General features: G+C 51.0%; 1 protein-coding gene across 1 annotated transcript; it reads left to right on the forward strand.

Annotated features, from left to right (window-relative positions):
• The first annotated feature begins 677 nt into the window (after nucleotides 1-677).
• On the forward strand, nucleotides 678-23,995 carry LOC144728545 (carotenoid-cleaving dioxygenase, mitochondrial-like). The gene is made up of 13 exons (XM_078608053.1): nucleotides 678-753; nucleotides 10,102-10,174; nucleotides 12,332-12,489; nucleotides 12,618-12,829; nucleotides 13,597-13,712; nucleotides 14,104-14,206; nucleotides 14,735-14,878; nucleotides 15,206-15,369; nucleotides 16,233-16,439; nucleotides 16,995-17,096; nucleotides 18,665-18,853; nucleotides 19,956-20,066; nucleotides 21,281-23,995. The coding sequence occupies exons 2-13, from the start codon at nucleotides 10,109-10,111 to the stop codon at nucleotides 21,395-21,397; spliced, it is 1,689 nt and encodes a 562-aa protein (XP_078464179.1). The 5' UTR covers nucleotides 678-753; nucleotides 10,102-10,108; the 3' UTR covers nucleotides 21,398-23,995.
• The last annotated feature ends 219 nt before the right edge of the window (nucleotides 23,996-24,214 follow it).

The following is a 24,214-nucleotide window of genomic DNA, read 5'->3' on the forward strand; positions in this document are numbered from 1 at the left end:
TGGTGGTGGTTGTTGGTGGTGGTTGTTGGTGGTGGTGGTTGTTGGTGGTGGTGGTTGTTGGTGGTGGTTGTTGGTGGTGGTGGTTGTTGGTGGTGGTTGTTGGTGGTGGTGGTTGTTGGTGGTGGTGGTTGGTGGTGGTTGTTGGTGGTGGTGGTTGTTGGTGGTGGTGGTTGGTGGTGGTGGTGGTTGTTGGTGGTTGTTCCCCACTGCCAGCGGCGTCACCGACCACAACTAATTTGATTGAACAAGAGGCGGTGCCCGTTGGCATCCCCCCCTGTGGCTTTTTGGCTGGCGCCTTCACGGGGAGTCGTTTAAAAAACAAACATATTAATCTTAAACATCTTAATCTTAAACGTCCTAACCTTAAACGTCTTAATCTTAAGCGTCTTAATCTAAAACTTCTTAATCTTAAAAGTAATTTCACGCAGAGATAAAAAGCTATTGATAAGATATGGAATGTCAACAGTCAAACTAATATTGTGAAAGAATAACTAAGGGTGCGGGGGGACCAAATAGACGCAGTTTATTCCATCACCTCTTGTGTTTGTGTAAGTCAGAATGAGTGGTGTTGTTGTTGTTGTTGTCGTCCGCTGATTACTTTCTGCGTACGTGCACACGCAGCTGTGCGTGCGACGCGTCGTGGAGAGAGGCGGGGTTGGAGGGCAGAGAATCTATAAAGCGGGGAGAGTGGGGGGCGTGGGGTCACCGCGTGGATCGAGTTGGAGAGACCGGAGGAGCGAAGCGACACGAGAGGTTGGTTGTTGTGGTTGCTGTTGTTTAAGCATCTTTGCAGGTACGCACATGATGGTTATTGTGTTGTTTTGTCGATACTGTGTTTTGGTATCGGCACGAATTTCATGTCCGTTTCCAAATAAAGCGTTTGTAGATGGGGATACACATGTTGGTTGGTACATCGTTGAGCAGAATCAGAATATGTATCTATACCGGAGAAATCCGATGAGCTATGAAGCCTCTTTATTTTAATCACAGACTTCCAGCCGTGCCGGGAATTAAGCTTCTGTAATCTCAAAGGTCGGAGGAGACGATGCAAGTAACTCTTTGTGTAAGCGGTGACGACCACAATAATCCAATCTCGGTCACTCCGTAGCCTCGGCTCCGCTGTCTTTCCCCGCCCGCATTCATCGCCATCATTCACAACAACGGCATCATCATTCACAAAAACGGCATCCTCATTCACAACATCGGCATCGTCATTCACAACATCGGCATCGTCACTCACAACATCGGCATCATAATTCACAACATCGGCATCGTCACTCACAACATCGGCATCGTCACTCACAACATCGGCATCATCATTCACAACATCGGCATCATCATTCACAACATCGGCATCGTCACTCACAACATCGGCATCGTACTTCACAACATCGGCATCGTCATTCACAACATCGGCATCGTCATTCACAACATCGGCATCGTCATTCACAACATCGGCATCGCTAACAACATCGGCATCGTCACTCACAACATCGGCATCATCATTCACAACATCGGCATCATCATTCACAACATCGGCATCATCATTCACAACATCGGCATCGTCACTCACAACATCGGCATCGTACTTCACAACATCGGCATCATCATTCACAACATCGGCATCGTCACTCACAACATCGGCATCGTCATTCACAACATCGGCATCCTCATTCACAACATCGGCATCGCTAACAACATCGGCATCGTCACTCACAACATCGGCATCGTCATTCACAACATCGGCATCCTCATTCACAACATCGGCATCCTCATTCACAACATCGGCATCCTCATTCACAACATCGGCATCGCTAACAACATCGGCATCGTCACTCACAACATCGGCATCGTCATTCACAACATCGGCATCATCATTCACAACATCGGCATCGTCACTCACAACATCGGCATCGTCATTCACAACATCGGCATCGTCATTCACAACATCGGCATCATCATTCACAACATCGGCATCGTCACTCACAACATCGGCATCGTCATTCACAACATCGGCATTATCATTCACAACATCGGCATCGTCATTCACAACATCGGCATCGTCACTCACAACATCGGCATCGTCATTCACAACATCGGCATCGTCATTCACAACATCGGCATCGTCATTCACAACATCGGCATCGTCACTCACAACATCGGCATCGTCATTCACAACATCGGCATCGTCATTCACAACATCGGCATCGTCATTCACAACATCGGCATCATCATTCACAACATCGGCATCGTCACTCACAACATCGGCATCGTCATTCACAACATCGGCATCGTCATTCACAACATCGGCATCATCATTCACAACATCGGCATCGTCACTCACAACATCGGCATCATTCACAACATTGGCAACATCATTCACAACATCGGCATCGTCATTCACAACATCGGCATCATCATTCACAACATCGGCATCGTCACTCACAACATCGGCATCATTCACAACATTGGCAACATCATTCACAACATCGGCATCGTCATTCACAACATCGGCATCGCTATTCACAACATCGGCATCGCTAACAACACCGCCGTCCTAGACATCATGAGCGGCGTCAGAATCGCCAACATCGGCAGCGATGTCAGCAGAACGATCGGCATCGGTAACGACAACAGTCAACCGCAGCAGCAGCATCATCATATTCATCGCCATTACCAGCTTCATCAGCATAGCGGCACCACCACCACCATCATCACCGCCAACCATCTGGCACGAGGAGTATTTTTCACGATTCCACCGGCGTAGCATTTGAAGATCGTTCGCGGAGCACAGCGCGTGTGAGTACGGAGTCCAGACGGACTCCTACAACGACACACATCCCACTTCATGCCTGCTGGGGCAAGTGCTGTTAGCGAGCAGCACCTATGAAGGTCGGCACAGCACACGAGGGGCTGGGTGGCCATCACCACGCCCGGCCGCCTTTGTCTCCCTAGTGGCGATGTTTGCACACCGCGTGCTCATTTGAGGCCGAGTCGACCTAGGGTGGGCTCAGGACCGATGTTCTATAATCGTCACTGTTGGTGGGTCGTGAGCGGGAATCGAACTCGGCGAGCCGGAGGTGAGGACGGATGGGGACCCCGCGGTGGCTGTGAGATGTTAACTCCCTCGCCTGGTCTGCAGGGGGTCGTGGGTTCGATCCCGACCCTGACGCCTGCTGCTGTATATTTGGAGTTTGCGGTGTCTCTCTCTCCCTGTGGTCGCGTGGATTTTTCTCCGGGTCCTCCGGGTTTCCCCCTCCACAATAATAAACACGCGTGTCGAGGTTTTGGCTGCTGTCCACGTGATGACAAGCCGCCACGTTGAGCTATTATCATTGGTGGCCAGGTTGCTTCTGAAGGAGGCGCTGTTTTGCTCGGTGGGCTTCATCTGGTGAAATGTAAATACTCTTTTGTTCTTTCGGTAAAGTCACGTATAAAGAAAAAAATAATAAATCAAATAATAGCATACGACGTTTCGATTGCAACACAAGCAATCATCATCAGGTATAAATGAAATGGCAACAAAAATCTAACCAGAAAACTATAGACAGACATATAAGCAGACAGATATCACCAATATACATAGAGAGAGTAACACAGGCACAGAGAGGGAGATCGTCTCTGTGGCGAGGCCTTAAATAGACAGGGGGGCGGGGGCGGAGAGAGGGAGGGGTTAGAGAAAAAAATAACACGTCAATGAGTGCGGCGACGCGTGGTCAATTACGCAAGCTTGAACATTAGGAAAGAGGGAGAAAGAACACACTAAATAAAATAACCTAGCAAAATATCGAAATGTTATGTAATACAACACAGAGAGTCGGTCAACACACAATTAACGCATAGCCTGGTCGATTACGTATTTCAAAGATTGCTAAGTTAGAATTTAAGTGTGAAAATTCCAAAGAGAGACAAAACATAAAACAAGAGGAACGGAGACACACACAGAGCAGAACATAAGAACGACAAAAACGAGTGGAGACAGAAAAAATACACTGAATACACAGGCAGAGAGAGAAAACAAAAAACCCAGAGAGAGAAAAAGATAAACTTGAAACTTCCCCGTAGAAGTGGTTCGATCTTAAATTTGGAGCTTTCGTGACTGCAGGAATTACTCTTTGGTTATTTCGGTAAAGTCACGTCTAAAGATCAAAATTTAGTGTGTTCTTTCTCCCTCTTTCCTAATGTTCAAGCTTGCGTAATTGACCACGCGTCGCCGCACTCATTGACATGTTATTTTTTTCTCTAACCCCTCCCTCTCTCCGCCCCCGCCCCCCTCTGTCTATTTAAGGCCTCGCCACAGAGACGATCTCCCTCTCTGTGCCTGTGTTACTCTCTCTCTATGTATCTTGGTGATATCTGTCTGCTTATATGTCTGTCTATAGTTTTCTGGTTAGATTTTTGTTGCCATTTCATTTATACCTGATGATGATTGCTTGTGTTGCAATCGAAACGTCGTATGTTATAATTTAATTTATTATTTTTATCTTTATACGTGACTTTACTGAAAGAACAAAAGAGTAATTCCTGCAGTCACAAAAGCTCCAAATTTAAGATCGAAATGTAAATAGTTTGGGATGAGACCTCACGGCAGGCTGCGTGTGGAGTCACAACCGCAGGAGATCAAACTGGGCAATGAATCGACTTGAGTCGCGTGCCGAATGCAGGCAGCGGAGCGGACGAAACACCACGACGGCGACTTCGAACAGACTCTATCATAGGACGAGTTTGTGGGGGACCCTGATATTGCGATTAATGTTCATTCTGTAAAACAAAACAGATACTCCATCGTGTCGACCTTGCGTCGGTGCCTTGGACCACCACCTGAGTTGTGACAATCGGACAATTGTTGTTGCTCGCGTGCAGCCCATCACGGAGCACCTGGCGAGACCCACGCGACCCCAGCCCCCCCCCCCCCTCTGTACAGACAGAACGCGTGCGGCGAGCACTTTTGTTGGCACTTCGACGGACCTCCTAGGAAGCGAAGTTTCACATTAATCGGTGTGTGTGTGTGTGTCTATGCCCAGCCATCGCATGCCTAAACAGCTTTTGTTCGGCCAGATCGAGGGGGCTAAACGGGCGCGGCACGGGCTGGAGAAGAGATGGAGTGATGTGGTATAGGAGGATGTGGAGCTGAGTGGACTTGCCGATGACTGGTACCAGCGGTGTCACGATCGGCCTCTGTGGAGGAGGCTCGTTAAGGACGCTGCTGGGCAGTTGGAGGCAGTCGCCCTCCGACAACAACGGAGGGCAGAGGAGCGACGCTCACAACAACGAGCGGAGCGCCGGGTGGCTAAAGCACAGCAAGTTGGCACAGTAGGGGGGGGCACAGGTGGTGCATCAGCCAGTCATCTCTGTCATCTCAGTCAGTCGACCCATGGCACCTGCTGGGTCTGCCCCGTGACCTCCTGCCAGCGGGCGTTTGACACTTCCACGTGGCCTCAACGTGCACATAGCCTGGCACAAGCGTCGTGGTGACGTCACCGCCACTAAGTGGCGAATGTCGGTTGTTGTCTATGGGGACAGGTGGTGTGTGTGTGTCTATGGGGACAGGTTTTTGTTGTTGCCAGTATGGTGGGGGTGGGGGAAGGGAAACGATGACAAGTGAGAATGGGTTTTACCCTTTATTGCAATTAAGCGGGTGATAAGATGTTAAAACATTACAATAAGGCCACGCGGAAGGCCTGCTGTGTCTGGTGAGGCCACTCCGTTCAAAATAAAATGCATGAACAGTCGATCATTAATTATCCAGTGGCTTGACGGGGGAGGGGGCCCGGATTTTCACAACCGCCGAATAATCACTCATCATCATAATCACCATCGCATTCTTGTATGATATCCGTTTAAATGTTGCGTGTATGTTTTGTGTGTGTGTTTAATGGGTTTCCTACATGAAATTGGCATAAATAAACATAGAGACGGACACAAAATACTGTTATAAATTACTGTGAGTCGAGTCGACTTGATTTTCAAACACGCGTGTCAACACAACACGCGTGTTTGAAGATCTCCGGACTGGTTACAGCCTTTGGAGCGCGGGTTTTGCCGGTTTAGACGGTTAATGTTGGACGCCGGATAATTTAATCAATGATCGACTATTTTCAGAAGCATGTTTGTTGTTAGCTTGTTTTTGCCACGTGTGTGCGGTTAATGCAGACTGTTGATGCCTCGCAGAGGGCGTCAGGTGCCCCTCACCCCCACTGATGCCGCCCCCCCCCCCCCCATGTGTGCAAATACTACTGACTCTGTTATATGTCCAGTGGTGTAGTAGATACTACTGACTCTGTATGTAGGGTGGTCTAGTAGATACTACTTGACTCTATGTTGAGTGGTGTAGTAGATACTACTGACTCTGTATGTAGGGTGGTCTAGTAGATACTACTTGACTCTATGTTGAGTGGTGTAGTAGATACTACTGACTCTGTATGTCGAGTGGTGTAGTAGAGACTACCGACTCTGTATGTAGGGTATGTAGGGATGTATAGAATCAGTAAATAGTCGCTACTACTGACTATTGTATGTAGGATTAACACAACGTAATCATTCACGTGGTTGTGGAGAATAGAAATCACGGCATAGCATCAGACGGCAAATAAACAACCTTCGTATCTGTCCGTACACAGAACAAATTAAAGCTTCGCGTCCCAAGGAGCTCAACGGGCCTCGGGTTTTTTGAAAAAAAAAAAAAGCCATTCTAATATCTCAAATTATTCACATTTTAACAAACCTGGGATCATTTTTTGAATCGACGTCAATCCAATGAATCTGTCGTTTCCAACTTGTCCGCATCACGACTCTCATCCCGCACTGCTGCACCTCATTTTTTGTCTACGTACGGTGCTAAGGAAGTTCAACATAGATGGACTCGATTTAAAGCTTTCGTGACTGCAGGGATTCATCTTATTGGTTCTTTCGGTAAAGTCACGTAGAAGGGAAATAATAAAATAATACAAATAAAACATAATAAAATAAAATTCTTAATGAGAATTTTTTTAAAATAATAAAAATAAAACATAATAAAATAAAATTCTCAGCGAGAAAAATAAAAAAAATAAAGCAATAAAATAAAATCATCGCTGAGAATTAAATTTTATTATGTTCTACTTTTATTATTTTATTATTTCCCTTCTACGTGACTTTACCGAAAGAACCAAGAAGATAGATGGACTCGTCCATCTGAACAACTTCCTAATCGCTGTCCGTGGTGCTGACGTTAAGAACAAACCGCCACTTTTTTCAAATGTTCTTGCCGTGTTTTTTCACACCTGATGATGATTGCTTGTGTTGCAGTCGAAACGTCGTGAGAATTTTATTGTTTTATATTTTTATTATTTGATTGTTTCCCTTCTACGTGACTTTACCAAAAGAACCAAAAATATGAATCCCTGCAGTCACTAAAGTTTTAAATAAAAAAAACAACAACATATATAGCGTGCTACATCTCTCCTATCTAGATGTGTTATGTAATATCGCTTGGGGTTGGGTGGGTGGGCTAGGCAGAGGCGTTGCTAGGGGGGGGGGCAGGGGGGTACACGTGTCCCCGGGCGCCAAGGTAAAGGGGCGCCCAAATGAGGCTTACAACGTCACATTATAACTTATTGCGGCGGGCGCGGCAGCCTGAAATGACTGCACAAATCTACACCTCAACCTAAAAGTTTATATATCCCGCCACACACAGCCTACGTGTCATGTAATTACATTTTGGTACGCGCGCCTATTAAAAACTTAGATGGAAGAACGTCCCAAACAATAGACAGGCGGCAGTCTTTCAGCCTTAGTCACTGGCCTGTTTCTTGGTGGCGGAAACTACGACGGCCTGTTTTGAGTTCTTATTAGTGAGACCACCACGCTCCAGGCGGCTGCAGCAGCCGGAGCAACCCACGCACGTCAACAAAGCGTGGCCTTCATTTAGCAGCATTTACTACAAGGCTCACTTACACGTGTACGTCGCTCGTACCTTATATTTGAACTGACCTAAGAGCCGAGCCATGCTCGCTGGCGGACACTAAGTGAGAGTGTTACTGTGTTAGCTAGACCACTAGATTGCAAACTGCTGCTCAGTAACCGGAATGAAGTTTTACCAGAAACTCCTTTGGATTTTCTTGGTTTTATTGTGTTTTATGGAGACGACATATTTCCGAATTTGCGAATTTCACTGCAAATTTGTATTATCAATAGCTGTTTCAATTGCAAGCTGTGAGCGGTCGTTCAGTAAATTGAAACTTATTTTGTCGTATTAGCGTGCTTCAATGGGACAAGATCGTCTCAGCGATCTTGCTCTTCTTAGCGTTGAAAGAGAAACATTGGAAAAAACAGATGTTGATTACGTTATTGACCAGTTTGCGACAGTGAAATCAAGAAAAATGTATCTATTGTAGACTATATCAACCAGTCTACGACAGTGACTGAGTGAGCCATGTAATATCATTTCTATAAATTTGCTTCTTTAAATACAATGTTTCATTACAATTTGAAATTGTTATTCCTTATTTGATGTAATAGGAAATGTGATTAAACGGGGGGGGGGGGGGGGCGCCAATTTTATAGTTCGTCCCCGGGCGCAAAATATCCTCGCTACGCCACTGGGGCTAGTAGGGCTGGACTGCACGTGCCATGCACCGCGACCACAGGAGACTCGTCCAGTGACCATCATCGTCATCATCGCTGCTTTGCTGGAAACTGCAGTGGAGCCCACGAAGCAACAAAGACGCACAAGTGGGGTGGGTGGGGGGGTAGTGGTTCGACTTGGGGATGCACGGGAGACATTCCACCCCGCAGAGAAACCGCACTGCTGCTTGGAGTTGGCCCCATTCGTGGAGTTCTGTCACTGATCTTGGCAAGGCTGCCCACTGTGGGCAGAGGGCCTTTTGATGATGATGATGATGCTGCTGCTGGTGGTGGTGGTGGTCTGTGGTGGTGCCGGCCCAATTGGGGGGGGGGGGGGGGGGGGGGGGGGGGTGGGGGGTTAGGGCGGGGTAGGGCGGGGTAGGGCGGGGTAGGGGCAGAATCAAAATTGGTTTCAAATCTGGTGCCCCTTTAACAGATTGTGGGCCGAAGCTTTTGCTTCACTACTTCTTTCTCTTTCCCCGGGCACCCACAGTGTCTGTGGCCGCACACCGCCAGGTGCGGCTGTGTCACGACAATGATTAAAAAACTAAATTTGCCACGCTCAGCCCGTCGGCCTTTTCGAATCGTACGATCCCATCGTGATGATGGATGCAAGATCTGGAGGGACTAATAGATGTAGCCGGAGCTAAGATTATTTAGGAATGTAGACCAATAACAGAGCCGTGGCGAGATGAGAGGCGGTCAGATGAGGACAAGGTAGAGCGTTGGTCGCTTTGAGGAAATGGCAACGCAACGCAACTGCTGTTGGCGAAACGCCTCGATGCTGAAGGTTGCGGACAAATTTCTCGGTTGGGATCTCGCGGAGTTGCAACATCGCCCCCCCTCCCCTCCCCTGCCGAGAGGATGCATCCTCGCTCCCCCCTCCCCTGCCGAGAGGATGCATCCTCGCTCCCCCCTCCCCTCCCCTGCCGAGAGGATGCATCCTCGCTCGCTCGCCCGCTCTTCCTTTCTCTCGACGAGAGCGAGCGACTGAACAGGACAGTGGCGCAGTATTTACGCATTCTGACCGGGCTACAAATATTTGCCACCGACATTGGCCCGTGAGCGTGCCACCGCTCCCATAATTGCAGACAAAACAAAGTCAAATATCCCCCTTCGTAGACCTAAACACGCTGTCGGGGGAAAGTGCGGCGAGCGAGTAGCACTTATGAAGGCCGGCACGGCACACGAGGGGGTGGGTGGCCAGCACCATGCCCGGCCGCCTTTGTCTCCTGAGGTGGCGATGCAGCATTTACGCACTGAAGCCGAGTTGACCTAGGGGAGGCCCAGGACCGGTTCGGATAATCTTCACTTGTGTTGGCCGTGAGCGGGAATCGAACTGTGGCTATCGGGTTTGGCATGCAGCACAATGCTCTCCGCTGCACTGCCGTTCCACACACACACAGACACGCGCAGACACACACCCCACGTACCCATACACACACGCACCTTGCCCCACCACTGTCTGTGTGTAAACCTTGACCCGACCCTCTCCAGGGACACAATGGAGCCGACGATGATCAGCGAGCAACGGGATGGCGGGGAGCCGCAAACACGACACCTCCAAAAGGTAGGACGTGGTGAACCTGCCCTCATTCCTCCACCCGCCCGCATTCCTCCCGCCCGCATTCCTCCCGGCCTCATTCCTCCCGGCCTCATTCCTCCCGGCCTCATTCCTCACGCCCTCATTCCTCCCGCCCTCATTCCTCCCGCCCTCATTCCTCCCGCTTTCATTCCTCACGCCCTCATTCCTCCCGCCCGCATTCCTCACGCCCTCATTCCTCCCGCTTTCATTCCTCACGCCCTCACTCCTCCTGCCCTCATTCCTCCTGCCCTCATTCCTCCCGCCCTCACTCCTCCCGCCCGCATTCCTCACGCCCTCATTCCTCCCGCTTTCATTCCTCACGCCCTCATTCCTCCTGCCCTCATTCCTCCCGCTTTCATTCCTCCTGCCCTCATTCCTCCTGCCCTCATTCCTCCTGCCCTCATTCCTCCTGCCCTCATTCCTCCTGCCCTCATTCCTCCTGCCCTCATTCCTCACGCCCTCATTCCTCCTGCCCTCACTCCTCCCGCCCGCATTCCTCACGCCCTCATTCCTCCCGCTTTCATTCCTCCTGCCCTCATTCCTCCTGCCCTCATTCCTCCTGCCCTCATTCCTCCTGCCCTCATTCCTCCTGCCCTCATTCCTCCTGCCCTCATTCCTCCTGCCCTCATTCCTCCTGCCCTCATTCCTCCTGCCCTCATTCCTCCTGCCCTCATTCCTCCTGCCCTCATTCCTCCTGCCCTCATTCCTCCTGCCCTCATTCCTCCTGCCCTCATTCCTTGTACTGCGCCTCTCCTGAAGTTGCAACCGGAGGTGCTCTGCTGCAAGGGGCACCCCCGGCGGCAGCTATCCCCGTCATGCAAAGACGATTTCTTTTTTATTGGCTTTGTTATGAGTGTGTGTGCGCGCACTTCAAACCTAGATTGAAAAGTAATTTCCTTAGAACTTCTTTCTGTGTTTTGGTTTATTGTCTAAACCCCCACCTCCAGCACCTCCGATTAGCACGGTTGGTTACATATGGCACAAATCGGACTGTAGTTTATAATACGAACAACTTAAAATGTTACCTTCATTAGGCAATTCATGCTGAAATCATATTTTAAATGAAAATGTTAAACACAACGAAACAATTTATAGAGAAGTTTATTTTTTTAAAATCATTTCTCAGCTCCAGCTGCTTGGTGGGGCGGTGCCCCAACGCCCCCGAGTGGCGGGGGCGTTGGGGATTCCAACTGCAGTATGAATATTATGATTCTGCAATCTGTATAACTATCACAAATCGCTTTGATCCACATTGCTCACCGTAGCTGTTGGCCAAAGGGGGGGGGGGGGGGGGACTATACCAACAGTTTCGCATGAACTTAGACTGTGAAACATAAAAAGACGCAGCATTATAAAATCACTGCAACTGTTATTCTACAATGATTAACAAATTACACTTGCAATCAACGGAAGAGTTAAGTTTTATTTGTAAAATTGTTAAACAATGGAATACAATCACCCCTGTGGTTGATATTGGTTTCTCCGTGGGTTTTAGCGGAGAAAATATTTTTCTTAAACTGTAATTGGACTTTAAGATAGTTTAAAATAGATTTTATCGTAATTAAACTTTAAAATGTTTTAAATATAAAACCACTTATTTTTGTGTAAACATACCCGATTGTACATTTTCTATTTGGTCAATCAACAGGCAGGAAAGAAAGAGTGCGACTGTGACGCGTACACACGCGCACGACACTACGTCACAAACTGTCATTGGTAGACCTCGACGATGCGGATGTCAGTCCGCCAGGAGCGGCGACCTCGTGGCAATTCCCAATGGGGCACCTACCGGGTGGAGTGGTTGAATGGAATTGTTAAATTCGGACCGCGTGTACGCACGTTGAACTTCGTTCGCACCCTACGTAGCCAACCGCGAACTCGGCACACGCCCCCCCCCCCCCCCCACTCTTGTTTCGAAGAACCTCACGGGGATCTTCGACGTCCACCGTGAGGCAGAAGACTACGCCGCGTGTCTCGTCGTGTCCCTCTCGCCGTGTCCCTCTCGCCGTGTCCCTCTCGGCCGGGGGTCCAGCAACCAGCGGCTCTTTAAGAGCTGCTTCGTGACGTCTTTTCTTCATCATCAAGGACCACCATCTCGTGCTTCACGTGCATTGGCAGCTCTTGAAAGGTTGTTGTTGTTAGGCCGAGGACGGGGATCTGCTGCCTCTGTATCCGCTGCTGCGCTCTGTGGAGGAGGTGGAGGGCCCCGTGGAGGCTACGGTGACCGGGCGCATCCCTGCTTGGCTTAGCGGCTCCCTCCTCCGCAACGGGCCTGGTCGCTTCGAGGTGGGGCCAGACTGGTGAGCGGGGTGAGTGGGGTGAACGGGGTGGGCGGGGTGATGATACGTTGTCCCTTGGTCATGTGTGGTGGTTTGACCATAAAATACCAGGAGACTAACGTGTGAGGGACGGCGTCTCCCCGTCGCAGCTACAACCACTGGTTCGACGGGATGGCGCTGATGCACCGTTTCCGCGTGCACGACGGCCGCGTCTCCTACTCGAGCCGCTTCCTGCGCAGCGACTCGTACCTCCTCAACGAGGCCCGGCAGCGCATCGTCGTGTCCGAGTTCGGCACCGTGGCCTTTCCTGACCCCTGCAAGACGCTCTTCGACCGCTTCTTCGCCTGCTTCAGGGTCCCAGGTGCGTGGCGAGCGTGGGCGGTGCTGCACGCGACGTGCGGCATGAGGATTGTTAAAAATATGGCGATTCGCATCGCCGATTTGACATTTTCAAACATTTCTAGAATGTACCTTCCTCTTGCACGGCGAGCCTTTGGTTGACGCTTCCGTTTGGCCGCGAGGTGCACCTGGCCTGGCACGCGCTTCGTGGCGATGTCGCTGCTACTTAGCGGCGAACGGTATTCGTTGTTGCTGTGCTGGGTTGCTGCGATCTGGCAGCGCTGCGGTATTGTACGATCCACAAGAGCCATACCGTCTGCGTTTATAAAATACCAAAGCACGTATATCATTGCTCCTAAAATATTTTTGGACAATATTTGTTGAATAAGAAAAATCGATCATTTGATCGCATGGCAATCGTATGACAATAATTTTCGTAGCACGTCGCATTATTTGATGAGTTCTAACTGACTGCGCGTGTGTGTTACACGCCGCGTTCTCGGAGCTTGTGAAGTTTTAGTGATTTGATAAACGAGGCTCGTGTCAAGTGAGCTGCATTTGAATAACTTTTTAAGCGATCTTTATTCGTACGGGAAGCGCTGCAAAGCACAAATACGATGATAACGAAAAAAACACGGGACGCGGTTAAAAAAGGTGCGGGAAACTGATGCCGCCGATGATTGTCATGCCAAAAACAAGCACGCGTGGGAAAGCGTCGCGTTATCCACAAGTGTGCGTCGTTTTTTTTAATTTCCCAAATTGTTTTCTGCCTTTGGTCAAACCGTGCAGAGATGTCCGACAACAACCTGGTGTCCATCGTGGAGTACCAGCAGGACTTCTACGCCATGTCTGAGACCCCGGCTTTGCGCAGGATCGACCCCGTGACCCTGCAGACAAAGGAGAAGGTAATGGCGGCGATGACGAAGAACACGCCGTGGCCTTTGACGTTTGCCGGGTCGACGTCACCGGCTCGGCAACTTTATCGGGTCGACGTGGCCCCCCCCCCACCCCCTCCTTCTGTCCACCCAACTGCCTCTGTCCACCCAGAAATATAAATCTAAGTGCCAAAGTCAGTCGATCGCCACGTCGTGCATGGTGGGGTCAAGTGTGTGTACTCCCATCTCTTCCAAGACTTCTGGTCGGTGCGGAAGGGAAGGCCAAAAGATCCCTCGCGGGTTCGGTGGAGCGCCGCCCTCTAACCGCGAGGCCCTTTCGCCAGCATCGGCGTGATCAAGACACTGCAGGGCTGCACTGTTACCTTTGTGGCTAGCGGTGACCCCACCTTGACCCCGCCAGGTGAACTGGAGCGACCTGGTGGCTGTGAGCATGGCGACGGCGCACCCTCACTCGGACCCTGATGGGACATCCTACAACTTGGGCAACAGCTTCGGCAAAGGTGGTGAGTGTTGCACCCCCCCTCCTACCCCCCCCCCTCCACCCCGAAAGGCTTCGCACGGCCAGCAACTCCACTTCCTCTCTTGCCAGCTACTCGCAGATTCAATGCCACAAAATTCGTTAATGACAGTGGCCTTAAAAGTATACAATAGTTGACCTTTTTAGGCAATGGCTCTGCTTCACATCACGTGAAAGAGGCCGGAGAGAGGTGGAGTTGTTGATGAGAGTTGGAGACTGCAGTTTACACCATGCGGCCTGATAAGAATTACATAAAAAATATATTTTCCTGATGATCCGTTTCAAATTGGCATAGCAATCATCATCACTTGCACGTTATTAACAAATATTTAAGTGCTTGGCTCCCTGCGTCGTTCTTTGGTTCAATGGGCCACTGAATTTTGTACAACACCATGGGAGAGAGAGGGGGAGAGGTTCCCCGTTGAGATGCCGCGTGAATCCACAAGGTGCTGCGTGTCGTAAGACCCTCCGACTGACTGTGGCTCTTGCTTCCCTCCACTCGTCCTCTTTGCAGGCCCCAGCTACAACATCATCCGCATCCCGGCCAGCAAGAGCGGCCGGCAGGCGGACGGGCGGCCAGCGTTGATGGAAGGGGCCACTATCGTGGCGTCCATCCCGGCCTCGTCACGGCTCAAGCCCTCGTACTACCACAGCTTCGGTGAGACCCACTTGGGGGTCGGTACCTCGAGACACAATCCGCAAAGCCATTCTGTTGTTGGTACTTCGAGACACAATCCGCAAAGCCATTCTGCTGTTGTCAATCCACTGCTGGACGAGGGCCTCGGTCCCTGCGCCGTGCCGATGGCCTCGATCCCTGCGCCGTGCCGATGGCGAGGGTTGTCGGTAACGAGCGTTGCTTCGACGCGCCGGTCGGGGCCGGTTGGTGATGACGAGAGGAGCGGGGCGAAACGTCGGCCTTCGTAGGCGCTCTCTGAAAGACCGTGGAGGCTACACGGGGCGTCTTTTGCCTTTTGCGCGTGGCCAGGCATGACGGAGAACTACATTGTGTTCCTGGAGATGCCCCTGTGCATGGACATGGTGAGGCTGATGAGCTTGCCGTTCCGCCACAAGGCCACGGTGGAGCAGGCAATGGTGTACGAGCCACGGCGCGGCACGCGCATCCACGTGGTCAACAAGCACACGGGAGAGGTACGCCCCCTCCACCTCCTCGGACCCACCTCCATCGGACCCACCTACTTACCCACGTGAAGAACCACAGTGTTTGCAGGTGCCTGTCCTCGGTGTCTGCAATTAATTAGCTCCACCCCCCCCCATGCACCCTCCCCCCCCATGCACCCCCCCCCCCTCATCCATCGTCACCCTCTCGGTCCTTCGTATACTACCCTTAGTCAGTGAAGTGCGCGCTGTCGGCACCCGCTAACAGCACGTGCCCCAAGAGTCTGCTAGAGGCTATACGGGGGGTGGGCGGGGGGGTCTTTGTCTTAGCACGTGTGTGTGTCCATGTGCGGTAATGTAGCTGTTGGATATATTTTTTTCGACGTGGTTTAGTGATAAAGTTGACACAGTAGGGGGGGGGCACAGGTGGTGCATCAGCCAGTCGTCTCAGTCAGTCGACCCGTGGCACCTGGGTCTGCTCCGTGACCTCCTGCCAGCGGGCGTTCGACACTTCACGTGGCCTCAAGGTGCACATGGCCTGGCACAAGCGTCGTGGTGACGTCACCGCCACTTCGTGGCGAATGGCGGTTGTGTAGCTGGTAGCGCACTGCGAATCTGGCAACCCGGGTTCGATTGCCGTTCACGGTCAACACCAGTGACGATTATCTGAACCGGTCTTGGGCCTCCCCTAGGTCGACTCGGCCTCAAATGAGTACGTAGTGTAATGTGTAAACATCGCCACTAGGGAGACAAAGGCGGCAGGGCGTGGTGTTGGCTACCCACCCCCTCGTGTGCCGTGCCGTCCTTCATAGGCGCTCTCTAATAGCACTTGCCCCTACGGTCTGTTAAGGTTATACGGGGGATCTTTGTCTTTGTGCATGTGCCCACCCGCCCAGCCCGTGCCCGTGGAGTTTCGGACCCGTCCCTTGGTGTGCCTGCACCACGTGAATGCGTACGAGGAGGAGGAGACGGAGGAGCCGGGGGAAGGGCGGCACCGCGTGGCCCGGCGCCTCGTGGTGGACTTGTGCGTGCAGGAGGGCAGCGGCGCCTACTCCGCCTACCACCTCGTGAACATGCGGCAGACGGGCGCCGCCCTGCGGAAGGTTCTCCCCCCCCCGCTTCCTCCTCCTCCCTGCTCCCCTCTGTAAATTGTGAGCGACGACTCGTGTGGCGGTGTGCGTGCGGTGGGGGGGGGGGAGAGCGGCGGTGTGGCGGGTAGCGCGCTGCGCTACGAACCCGGCGACCCGAGTTCGATACCCGCTCAAGGCCAATACCGGTGATAAAGATTATTTGATCCGGTGTCGTTCCGGCCTTCTTGGGTGCTGCTTGCTTAAACAGCGCTTGTCCCAACAGTCTGGTAAGGCTACACGGGGGATCTTTGTCTTTGTGGGGAGCAGTCGCACAGTCGTTAGCACTCTGTGCTGGAAACCCGGTGACCCCGGTTTGATTCCCGCTCACGGCCACCACCAATGACATCCGAACCAGTCCAGGGCTCTGCCATGAATTGACTCAAATGAGTGGTACCTGGCTTGGCGGTGTCTAAACATCGCCACTGGGGAGACGGCGGCGGCCGGGTGTGGTGCTTGCTTTCACAGCACTTGCCCCTACGGTCTGGCAAGGTTACACGGGGGATCTTTGCCTGTTTGCTGGCTGTGTAGATCTACCAGAACGGGCCACGCTACGGTCTCCAGCGCCTGCTGCTGCCCCTGCCAGAGGCGGCGTCGACACCCGCAGGGACCCCGAAGAAGACCAAGAGCAAGGTGCGTGCGCGACACGTGTGTGTGTGTGTGACGCGTGTGTGTGTGTGTGACGTGTGTGTGTGTGTGACGCGTGTGTGTGTGTGTGTGACGCGTGTGTGTGTGTGTGACGCGTGTGTGTGTGTGACGCGTGTGTGTGTGTGACGCGTGTGTGTGTGTGTGACGCGTGTGTGTGTGTGTGTGTGACGCGTGTGTGTGTGTGACACGTGTGTGTGTGAGACACGTGTGTGTGTGTGTGTGAGACACGTGTGTGTGTGTGTGACACGTGTGTGTGTGTGTGACACGTGTGTGTGTGTGTGTGTGACACGTGTGTGTGTGTGTGTGTGACACGTGTGTGTGTGTGTGTGTGACACGTGTGTGTGTGTGTGTGTGACACGTGTGTGTGTGTGTGTGTGTGACACGTGTGTGTGTGTGTGTGTGTGACACGTGTGTGTGTGTGTGTGTGTGACACGTGTGTGTGTGTGACACGTGTGTGTGTGTGTGACACACTCGTGCATTGTGTTCGCAATTGTGGATGTGTGTAGTGGAACACGATCGCTGTGAGGTTTTTCCTCGTGCTGAAAGGAAACGAGGGGCTGTGTGGTGTATGTTGAACTTCTTTTGCACCGTACGTTGCCAAACACGTTTAATAGGTGCGGGGGAAGGACAATAAACTAAACACAAGAACAGTTCTAAAGAAATGAGTTTTCAATCTAGATTTAAAAGTGCATAGCTCTTTCGGAGGAGCTTTTGTGGCCGTCTGGAATGTTCTTGCTTGAGATATTTGGAAGCCACTGGAGCTATGTACGTTTACATAATCTAGATTCAAGTTTACTCGTTTCGTTAGAACTGCATGTTGTGTTTAGTTTGTTGTCCTTCCCTCTCAACTTCCATTAGCACAGTTGGCTACGTACGGTGCGAAATGAGTTCTACGTACAAAGAAGTTCAACGTACATATAAAACAACTGGCTGTTGGGGCAAGCGCTGTTAGCGAGCAGCACGAAACGAAGGCTGGCGCGCGTTGCGTGTGGAGTGCGTGTGTGTGGCGTGCGTGCGTGTGGAGTGCGTGCGTGCAGTGTGCGTGCGTACGTTACATGTGTGGCATCTGTTGTGCGTGCGGTGTGCGTGTGTTGCGTGTGGTGTGCGTACGTTACATGTGTGGCGTCTGTTGTGCGTGCGGTGTGCGTGTGTTGCGTGTGGTGTGCGTACGTTACATGTGTTGCGTCTGTTGTGCGTGCAGTGTGCGTGTGTTGCGTGTGGTGTGCGTACGTTACATGTGTGGCGTCTGTTGTGCGTGCGGTGTGCGTGTGTTGCGTGTGGTGTGCGTACGTTACATGTGTTGCGTCTGTTGTGCGTGCAGTGTGCGTGTGTTGCGTGTGGTGTGCGTACGTTACATGTGTTGCCTCTGTTGTGCGTGCAGTGTGCGTGTGTTGCGTGTGGTGTGCGTACGTTACATGTGTTGCGTCTGTTGTGCGTGCGGTGTGCGTGTGTTGCGTGTGGTGTGCGTACGTTACATGTGCGTGCGTGTGGTGTGCGTACGTTACATGTGCGTGCGTGCGGTGTGCGCGTGCCCCCCCCCCCCCCCCCCCCAGGTGTGGGTGGAGCCTGAGGCGCTGCTGAGTGACGAGGAGCTGTCCCGCACGGGCGGCTTCGAGCTTCCCGCCGTGAACTACGCGCGGCACAACGGCCGCCGCTACCGCTTCGCCTACGGCTGCGGCTTCCGCCACCTGGTGGGCGAGTTGCTGCTCAAGGTGGACGTCGTGGCCAGGGCGATCGCGGCGGTGAGCAGCCGCAGCGAGGCCAAACCTCGGCCGGAGATTTCTATTATTCATTTATGTATCTACTTATTCCCCTCCCCCCCACAACTCAACGTGGGCCCAGTACATTGCACCGACCACAGAACAAGAAGGAGGAGGGGAGGAAAAATGATTCCAAGCAAAATCCCGAGATGGACGCGGCAGGGTTTGGGTGTAGGGGGCTGGGGTTGGGCTTGGTGGGGGGGTGGGGGGGGTGGGGGAGCAGCGGAGAAGTGAGGCACTGGGGAGGCGGCCTGAACGATGACGCGCACCACCGATCGGTTATTCGCCGAGAGCCCTTTTCATTCTGCCGAGTGTTTGAAGGCTTCTCTCGACGCGAGGTTCAAAGGAAACATTTCAACAGAGACAAGTGGTGTGAGAGCACCTTGAATACACAATGATGAAAATGCGGTGAAGGGGAAATGAATGGGGACAGTAAAATAATCCCAAGATGCCAAAATGCAACCGGAAGGATCAATTGTAGGAAAAGGCTTCAAGGCTTGCTATGAAAGTAGCCGCTGCGGGCGGAATCTGCGACGCGCTGGGGCAGAGTTCCTCGGTGATGGAGCCCAGACACGAGGAGCCTCGGAACCCACAGCAGGCGAGGCCACGATCAGCTGACCGCGATGCACGCCGAGGCTGTTGGGCTGAGTGTGTGTGACCCCCCCCACATAATACCAACCTGCACTCCGGGTGATGTCTCAATTGTGTGTTTGTGTTTTTTGGTGTTAAAGTGAAAAACACATTATTATGGAGTCGACCCAGCCACTGATGTCAGCCATGGTTGAGAATCGAACTCGGGTTGCCGGGTTCGTAGTGCAGCGTGCTGAGAGATGGGAAGAGGAACGCTTGTATTGGAGAATACGCAAGCGAGAGATATCATCCTAACGATCAAGAAATGTACTTAAACAGGTTCCAGACGCGCAGAGCCAGGCAGTCATCCCCCCGGCTCCAGCGCCTGTAGACTGAGCAACACATAATATGAGCAACACTGCTCACATGTTATAGTAAAGTGTGAGCCTCGAACAGAAGTTGAGAGTCGCTGCCCTTGTGCCCGATGTTGACGCTAACGCTGCTGCTGCCGCAGGAGTGGAGGCTGCCGGGATACTTCCCGTCCGAGCCGGTCTTCGTGGAGTCCCCGGACGCCGAGCACGAGGACTCGGGGCTGCTCCTCTCCGTGGTCGTCTCGCCCCTCCCGGTGCGTGACCCCCCCCCTCCCCCCGAACGCCCCCCCCCCTTCCACCCCCCCCCCTACCGGATCGCGCCACGACGGTGGGACAACGCGGCGCGATGCAGTATCGCATTCTCCGGATTCTAAGACGCTTCGTAAAGTAAAACGCACGACAAACCTTGTGGTCATTTAGGCAAAACAACAACCTTGTTTTACTGTCGGCGGAATGTGGTGTTGCTACGGGGAGAGCAGTCCACCTGCACGTGGTTGTGAACGCACCGCTTCTACCACGGAGGAGATTCTTCTCGAAGGCGATCCCGAAGGGGTCGGTGGTGTCATCTGCCCTCTGGGTGGTTGCGTGTTCATGACCTCGTGGGTATCCAGGAGGTCGTGAGTTCGATCCTGACCCTGACGCTTGTATATTTGGAGAGTGCATGTTCACCCCAGGGCTGCGTGGATTCTTCTCCAGGTCCTCCGGTTTTTCCCTCCAAATTTTAGAAACGTGCGTTTAGAGTATTTGGCTGCTATAAATGTCCACGTGATAAGCCACTTCGTTGAGCTATCATTTGTGGCCAGGTCGCTTCTGAAAAAGAGCTACATAGCTCAGTGGGCCTTGCCTGGTAAACTATAAATAGTTTAGGATGAGAAGACCTCATGGCAAGCTGCGTGGCAAGTGAACCGCAGGAGATGAAACTGCCAAAGAATCGACTTAATTTGCGTGTCGAATTCGGGCAACGGAGTGGACGAAACGCCAAGACGGTGACATTGAGAGACACGAGGTTGTGGGATGCTGATATCGCGATAAACGTCATTCTGTGCTAAAAAAAACCCATCGTGTTGATGTAACATCGATGCGGGATTCCTACTACACCAGTGGGCCCTGTCTAGTAAAATAATAAAGTTTGCCTGGAGAGGAGTTCTCTGAGTAAAGGTGTGGAGGAGGTGGAAAGTGCAAGTGGATGATGAGTAAATGACGCCTCATCGTGGGCAGTAGGGGGCGGCACCGACTCTCAGCGCGATGCGGCGCAGGCACGGGAGGGGGCTGTCATCCAGCAGTGGATTGACAAAAGCCATAGACTCGTACATGACATCGCACAGTATCGACGAGAATGGCAAATGACAAAACGATAGCTCTAGGAATCTCATCGCAAAGAATGAGAAATTACATGGGAATGATCAGAAAATGCTGAGTGTGGTGATTGATGATGGTGATGATGAAAGTTGGTCTGTCCCGTGTTCAGGACTTGCCCGCCTTCCTCCTGATCCTCGACGCTGCCACCTTCGCTGAAGTGGCCCGGGCAGAGGTTCGAGTCGCCATCCCTTACGGCTTCCATGGCAAATACGCTCCGGGGATATGAGTGAACGGGGAGCACCACGTCGGAGGAGGGAAGGAATGAATTCGTGAACAAGTGCCTGGGTTTCCAATTTGAAGCTGGACTCGAACTTGCGCCGAGTAATTTCTCCTTTTCACACTCGTACGACTTGACCAATGGTAATGAAACCTTTCATAAGCCCCACTTCCTCGAGTGTGTGACTTTTGCTCCTATTAATCTTTAGGTTTTTTAATTAGTTGATTTTATCCTAAGCCACACTTTTGCAGAACTTTTTAAAAATATAAATCAAATTCTTGTAATATTCAAACGTCTCCACCCTGGCTGCGATGGTTAAAGATCTTGGACCCTGACTGGTACAGGCACCAGGATCCCAGCATCCTGTTCCGTTCCCCACGCTTGAAGCCTTGAACACAAGTTGCTGGTTGAGTCGGAGCCGTACCAGGGCCCACCCCCAGGTGGACTCAGACTTAATTGGGAACCCAGTTGTGGACTACCTCACCCCCCCCCCTGCCCTTAGTAACCTCTGCAGTGAACTACACGATTGTACTTTGTTCATGAGTGTTAATTTTGTATGCCTTTTAAAACAAAATCTACAGTAGAACCCCTATTTACGACCACCCCTGTAAGCGACTAATCGCTTAATGACAGGCCTCCAGAGCCCAATGTTGATTTGAAGCGTTAGTGATTGCAGGAATCCACACTCTTTGGTTCTTTCGGTAAAGTCACGGAGGTAGAAAAATAGATCACGTTTCTATCGCCACACAAGGAACCGTCTTCAAGTGGGAAGACGATTCAGGTGGGAAGACAGACGATTGCTTGTGTGGCGATCGAAACGTCGTGATCTATTTTTAAATCCTTTATATTAAGTTCGCTTGCTTGCTTGCTTACGTGCTTGCTTGCTTACGACCGTGCAAATCTTTCGGTCGTTTTATAACCCACTTCCCGTGATCCAATCGAGCTGACATTTTCCACACAGACTCGTTGTGCGAGACAATGAATGTTCGTGAAAAAAAATTCCAAAATTTTTACACTTTATAGGGAAAACAAATTAAATATTTAATTACCAATTGCTTAATACTGGCAGACAATCATCTGACCCATAGGTGGCAGCCATCTCAAGCCAGAGGACGAGAATACTCTAGTCGCCACGAATATAAAGGATTTATAGTGAAAAACTTTGTTTTTACGGGTTATACTTGTTAAATCCTTTATATTAAGTTCGCTTGCTTGCTTACGACCGTGCAAATCTTTAGGTCGTTTTTTAACCCACTTCCCGTGATCCAATCGAGCTGACATTTTCCACACAGACTCGTTGTGCGAGACAATTAATGTTCGTGAAAATTTTTTTTCAAAAATTTTACACTTTTTAGGCAAAAAAATTTTATTTTACATTTATTCAAATACAACTCATTCATGGCTTTGGCTGAACGTCACAGTGTAAGGAGCCCAGAGCGTAACCCCTCCACAGGCCGTGGCGGAGTAGCGCAGTTGGTAGCGCCCTCGCTTCCCATGCCAAAGGTCGCGGGATCGATCCCCGCATCCTCCACAGGCGAATATATTTTTAAATCCTTTATATTAAGTTCACTTGCTTGCTTAGGACCGTGCAAATCTTTCGCTCGTTTTTTAACCCACTTCCCGTGATCCAATCAAGCTGACATTTTCCACACAGACTCGTCACAATTAATTTTCGTGAAAAAAAAATTCCTAAATTTTACACTGTTTAGGGAAAACAAATTAAATATTTAATTACCAATGGTTTAATGCTGCCAGACAATCATCTGACCCATAGGTGGCAGCCATCTCAAGCCAGAGGACGAGAGGACTCTAGCTGCCCCGATGCGACGCATATAAAGGATTTATAGTGAAAAACTGTTTTTACGGGTTATACTTATTCTACCTCCGTGTCTTTACCGAAAGAACCAACGAGTGGAGCCCAATGTGTTCGCTTACCGACCATTCCCTTATGAATAACGGGCTGTTGTATGTTAGTTAATGCATGGATTAACCATGTTTATTTTAATAGTGTGCTTATAATGTAGTTAGTAGCTTTCTGTATTAATATCCATTGTTTAAATATTATAAAGAACGTTGCTTGGGTAAAAAAAGGCGTAATTCTTCTATGCTATGGGAACGAATTAAGCCTGTAATGTGTCTTTTCTATACTCTCAAGATTGCTGTGCCACGGCCGTGCAAGGAGTGCCAAGTTATTGTCCCCACGTGGTGGCACAAACAATGTTTTAATCGACACCCATTTCAAAGTGATACTTTTTCTTTTTCCATCGGTTGATAATCAAGGTTAAATGTCTAAAGCAGAAAGAGAAGCCCCCAGGCATCGTGACGAGGCTAACACCGGAATCCCCTCCGCGCCCATTGACAATCGCCACGCAAGCAATCGCCCACGTGGCGCTCACGCGGTCCGCTGGCAGGGTCGAGGTGGACTGCTTCAGCGGCTGGGTTGGCACGAGTCGAGGTGCGGTAATCGTTAGGCTCGTCGCGATGTCACTCCATGCAGTGTTACTTTTCCCCAATGTCGATTATTGGGATATTTTATTGTTAAATGAATGACCATTTTATTGTATTTTGTGCCGTCTTCAAATCCGAATAAAGATTATTCAAAAGGTTCTTTAGACTACAGTTTATGCAACGTGCATCATTTAATCGCAATAACTTCAAACTCCCAAATGCTTATAACAAAACAAAACTGCACATTTTCAATAACCGCTGCCACTCCACCTCTGGCCTATCACACAAGGTCCGTGGCCTGAAGCGTCACCTAATTATAGTTTTTCCTCTTCTGAGGCCCGCAGTGTTATTGACGAATGTGAGCTCGTGGTAATTGTG

The sequence above is a fragment of the Lampetra planeri genome, chromosome 29 (genome assembly GCF_965212315.1).
Source record: "Lampetra planeri chromosome 29, kcLamPlan1.2.h2, whole genome shotgun sequence".
In the NCBI taxonomy this organism is placed as follows: Eukaryota; Metazoa; Chordata; class Hyperoartia; order Petromyzontiformes; family Petromyzontidae; genus Lampetra; species Lampetra planeri.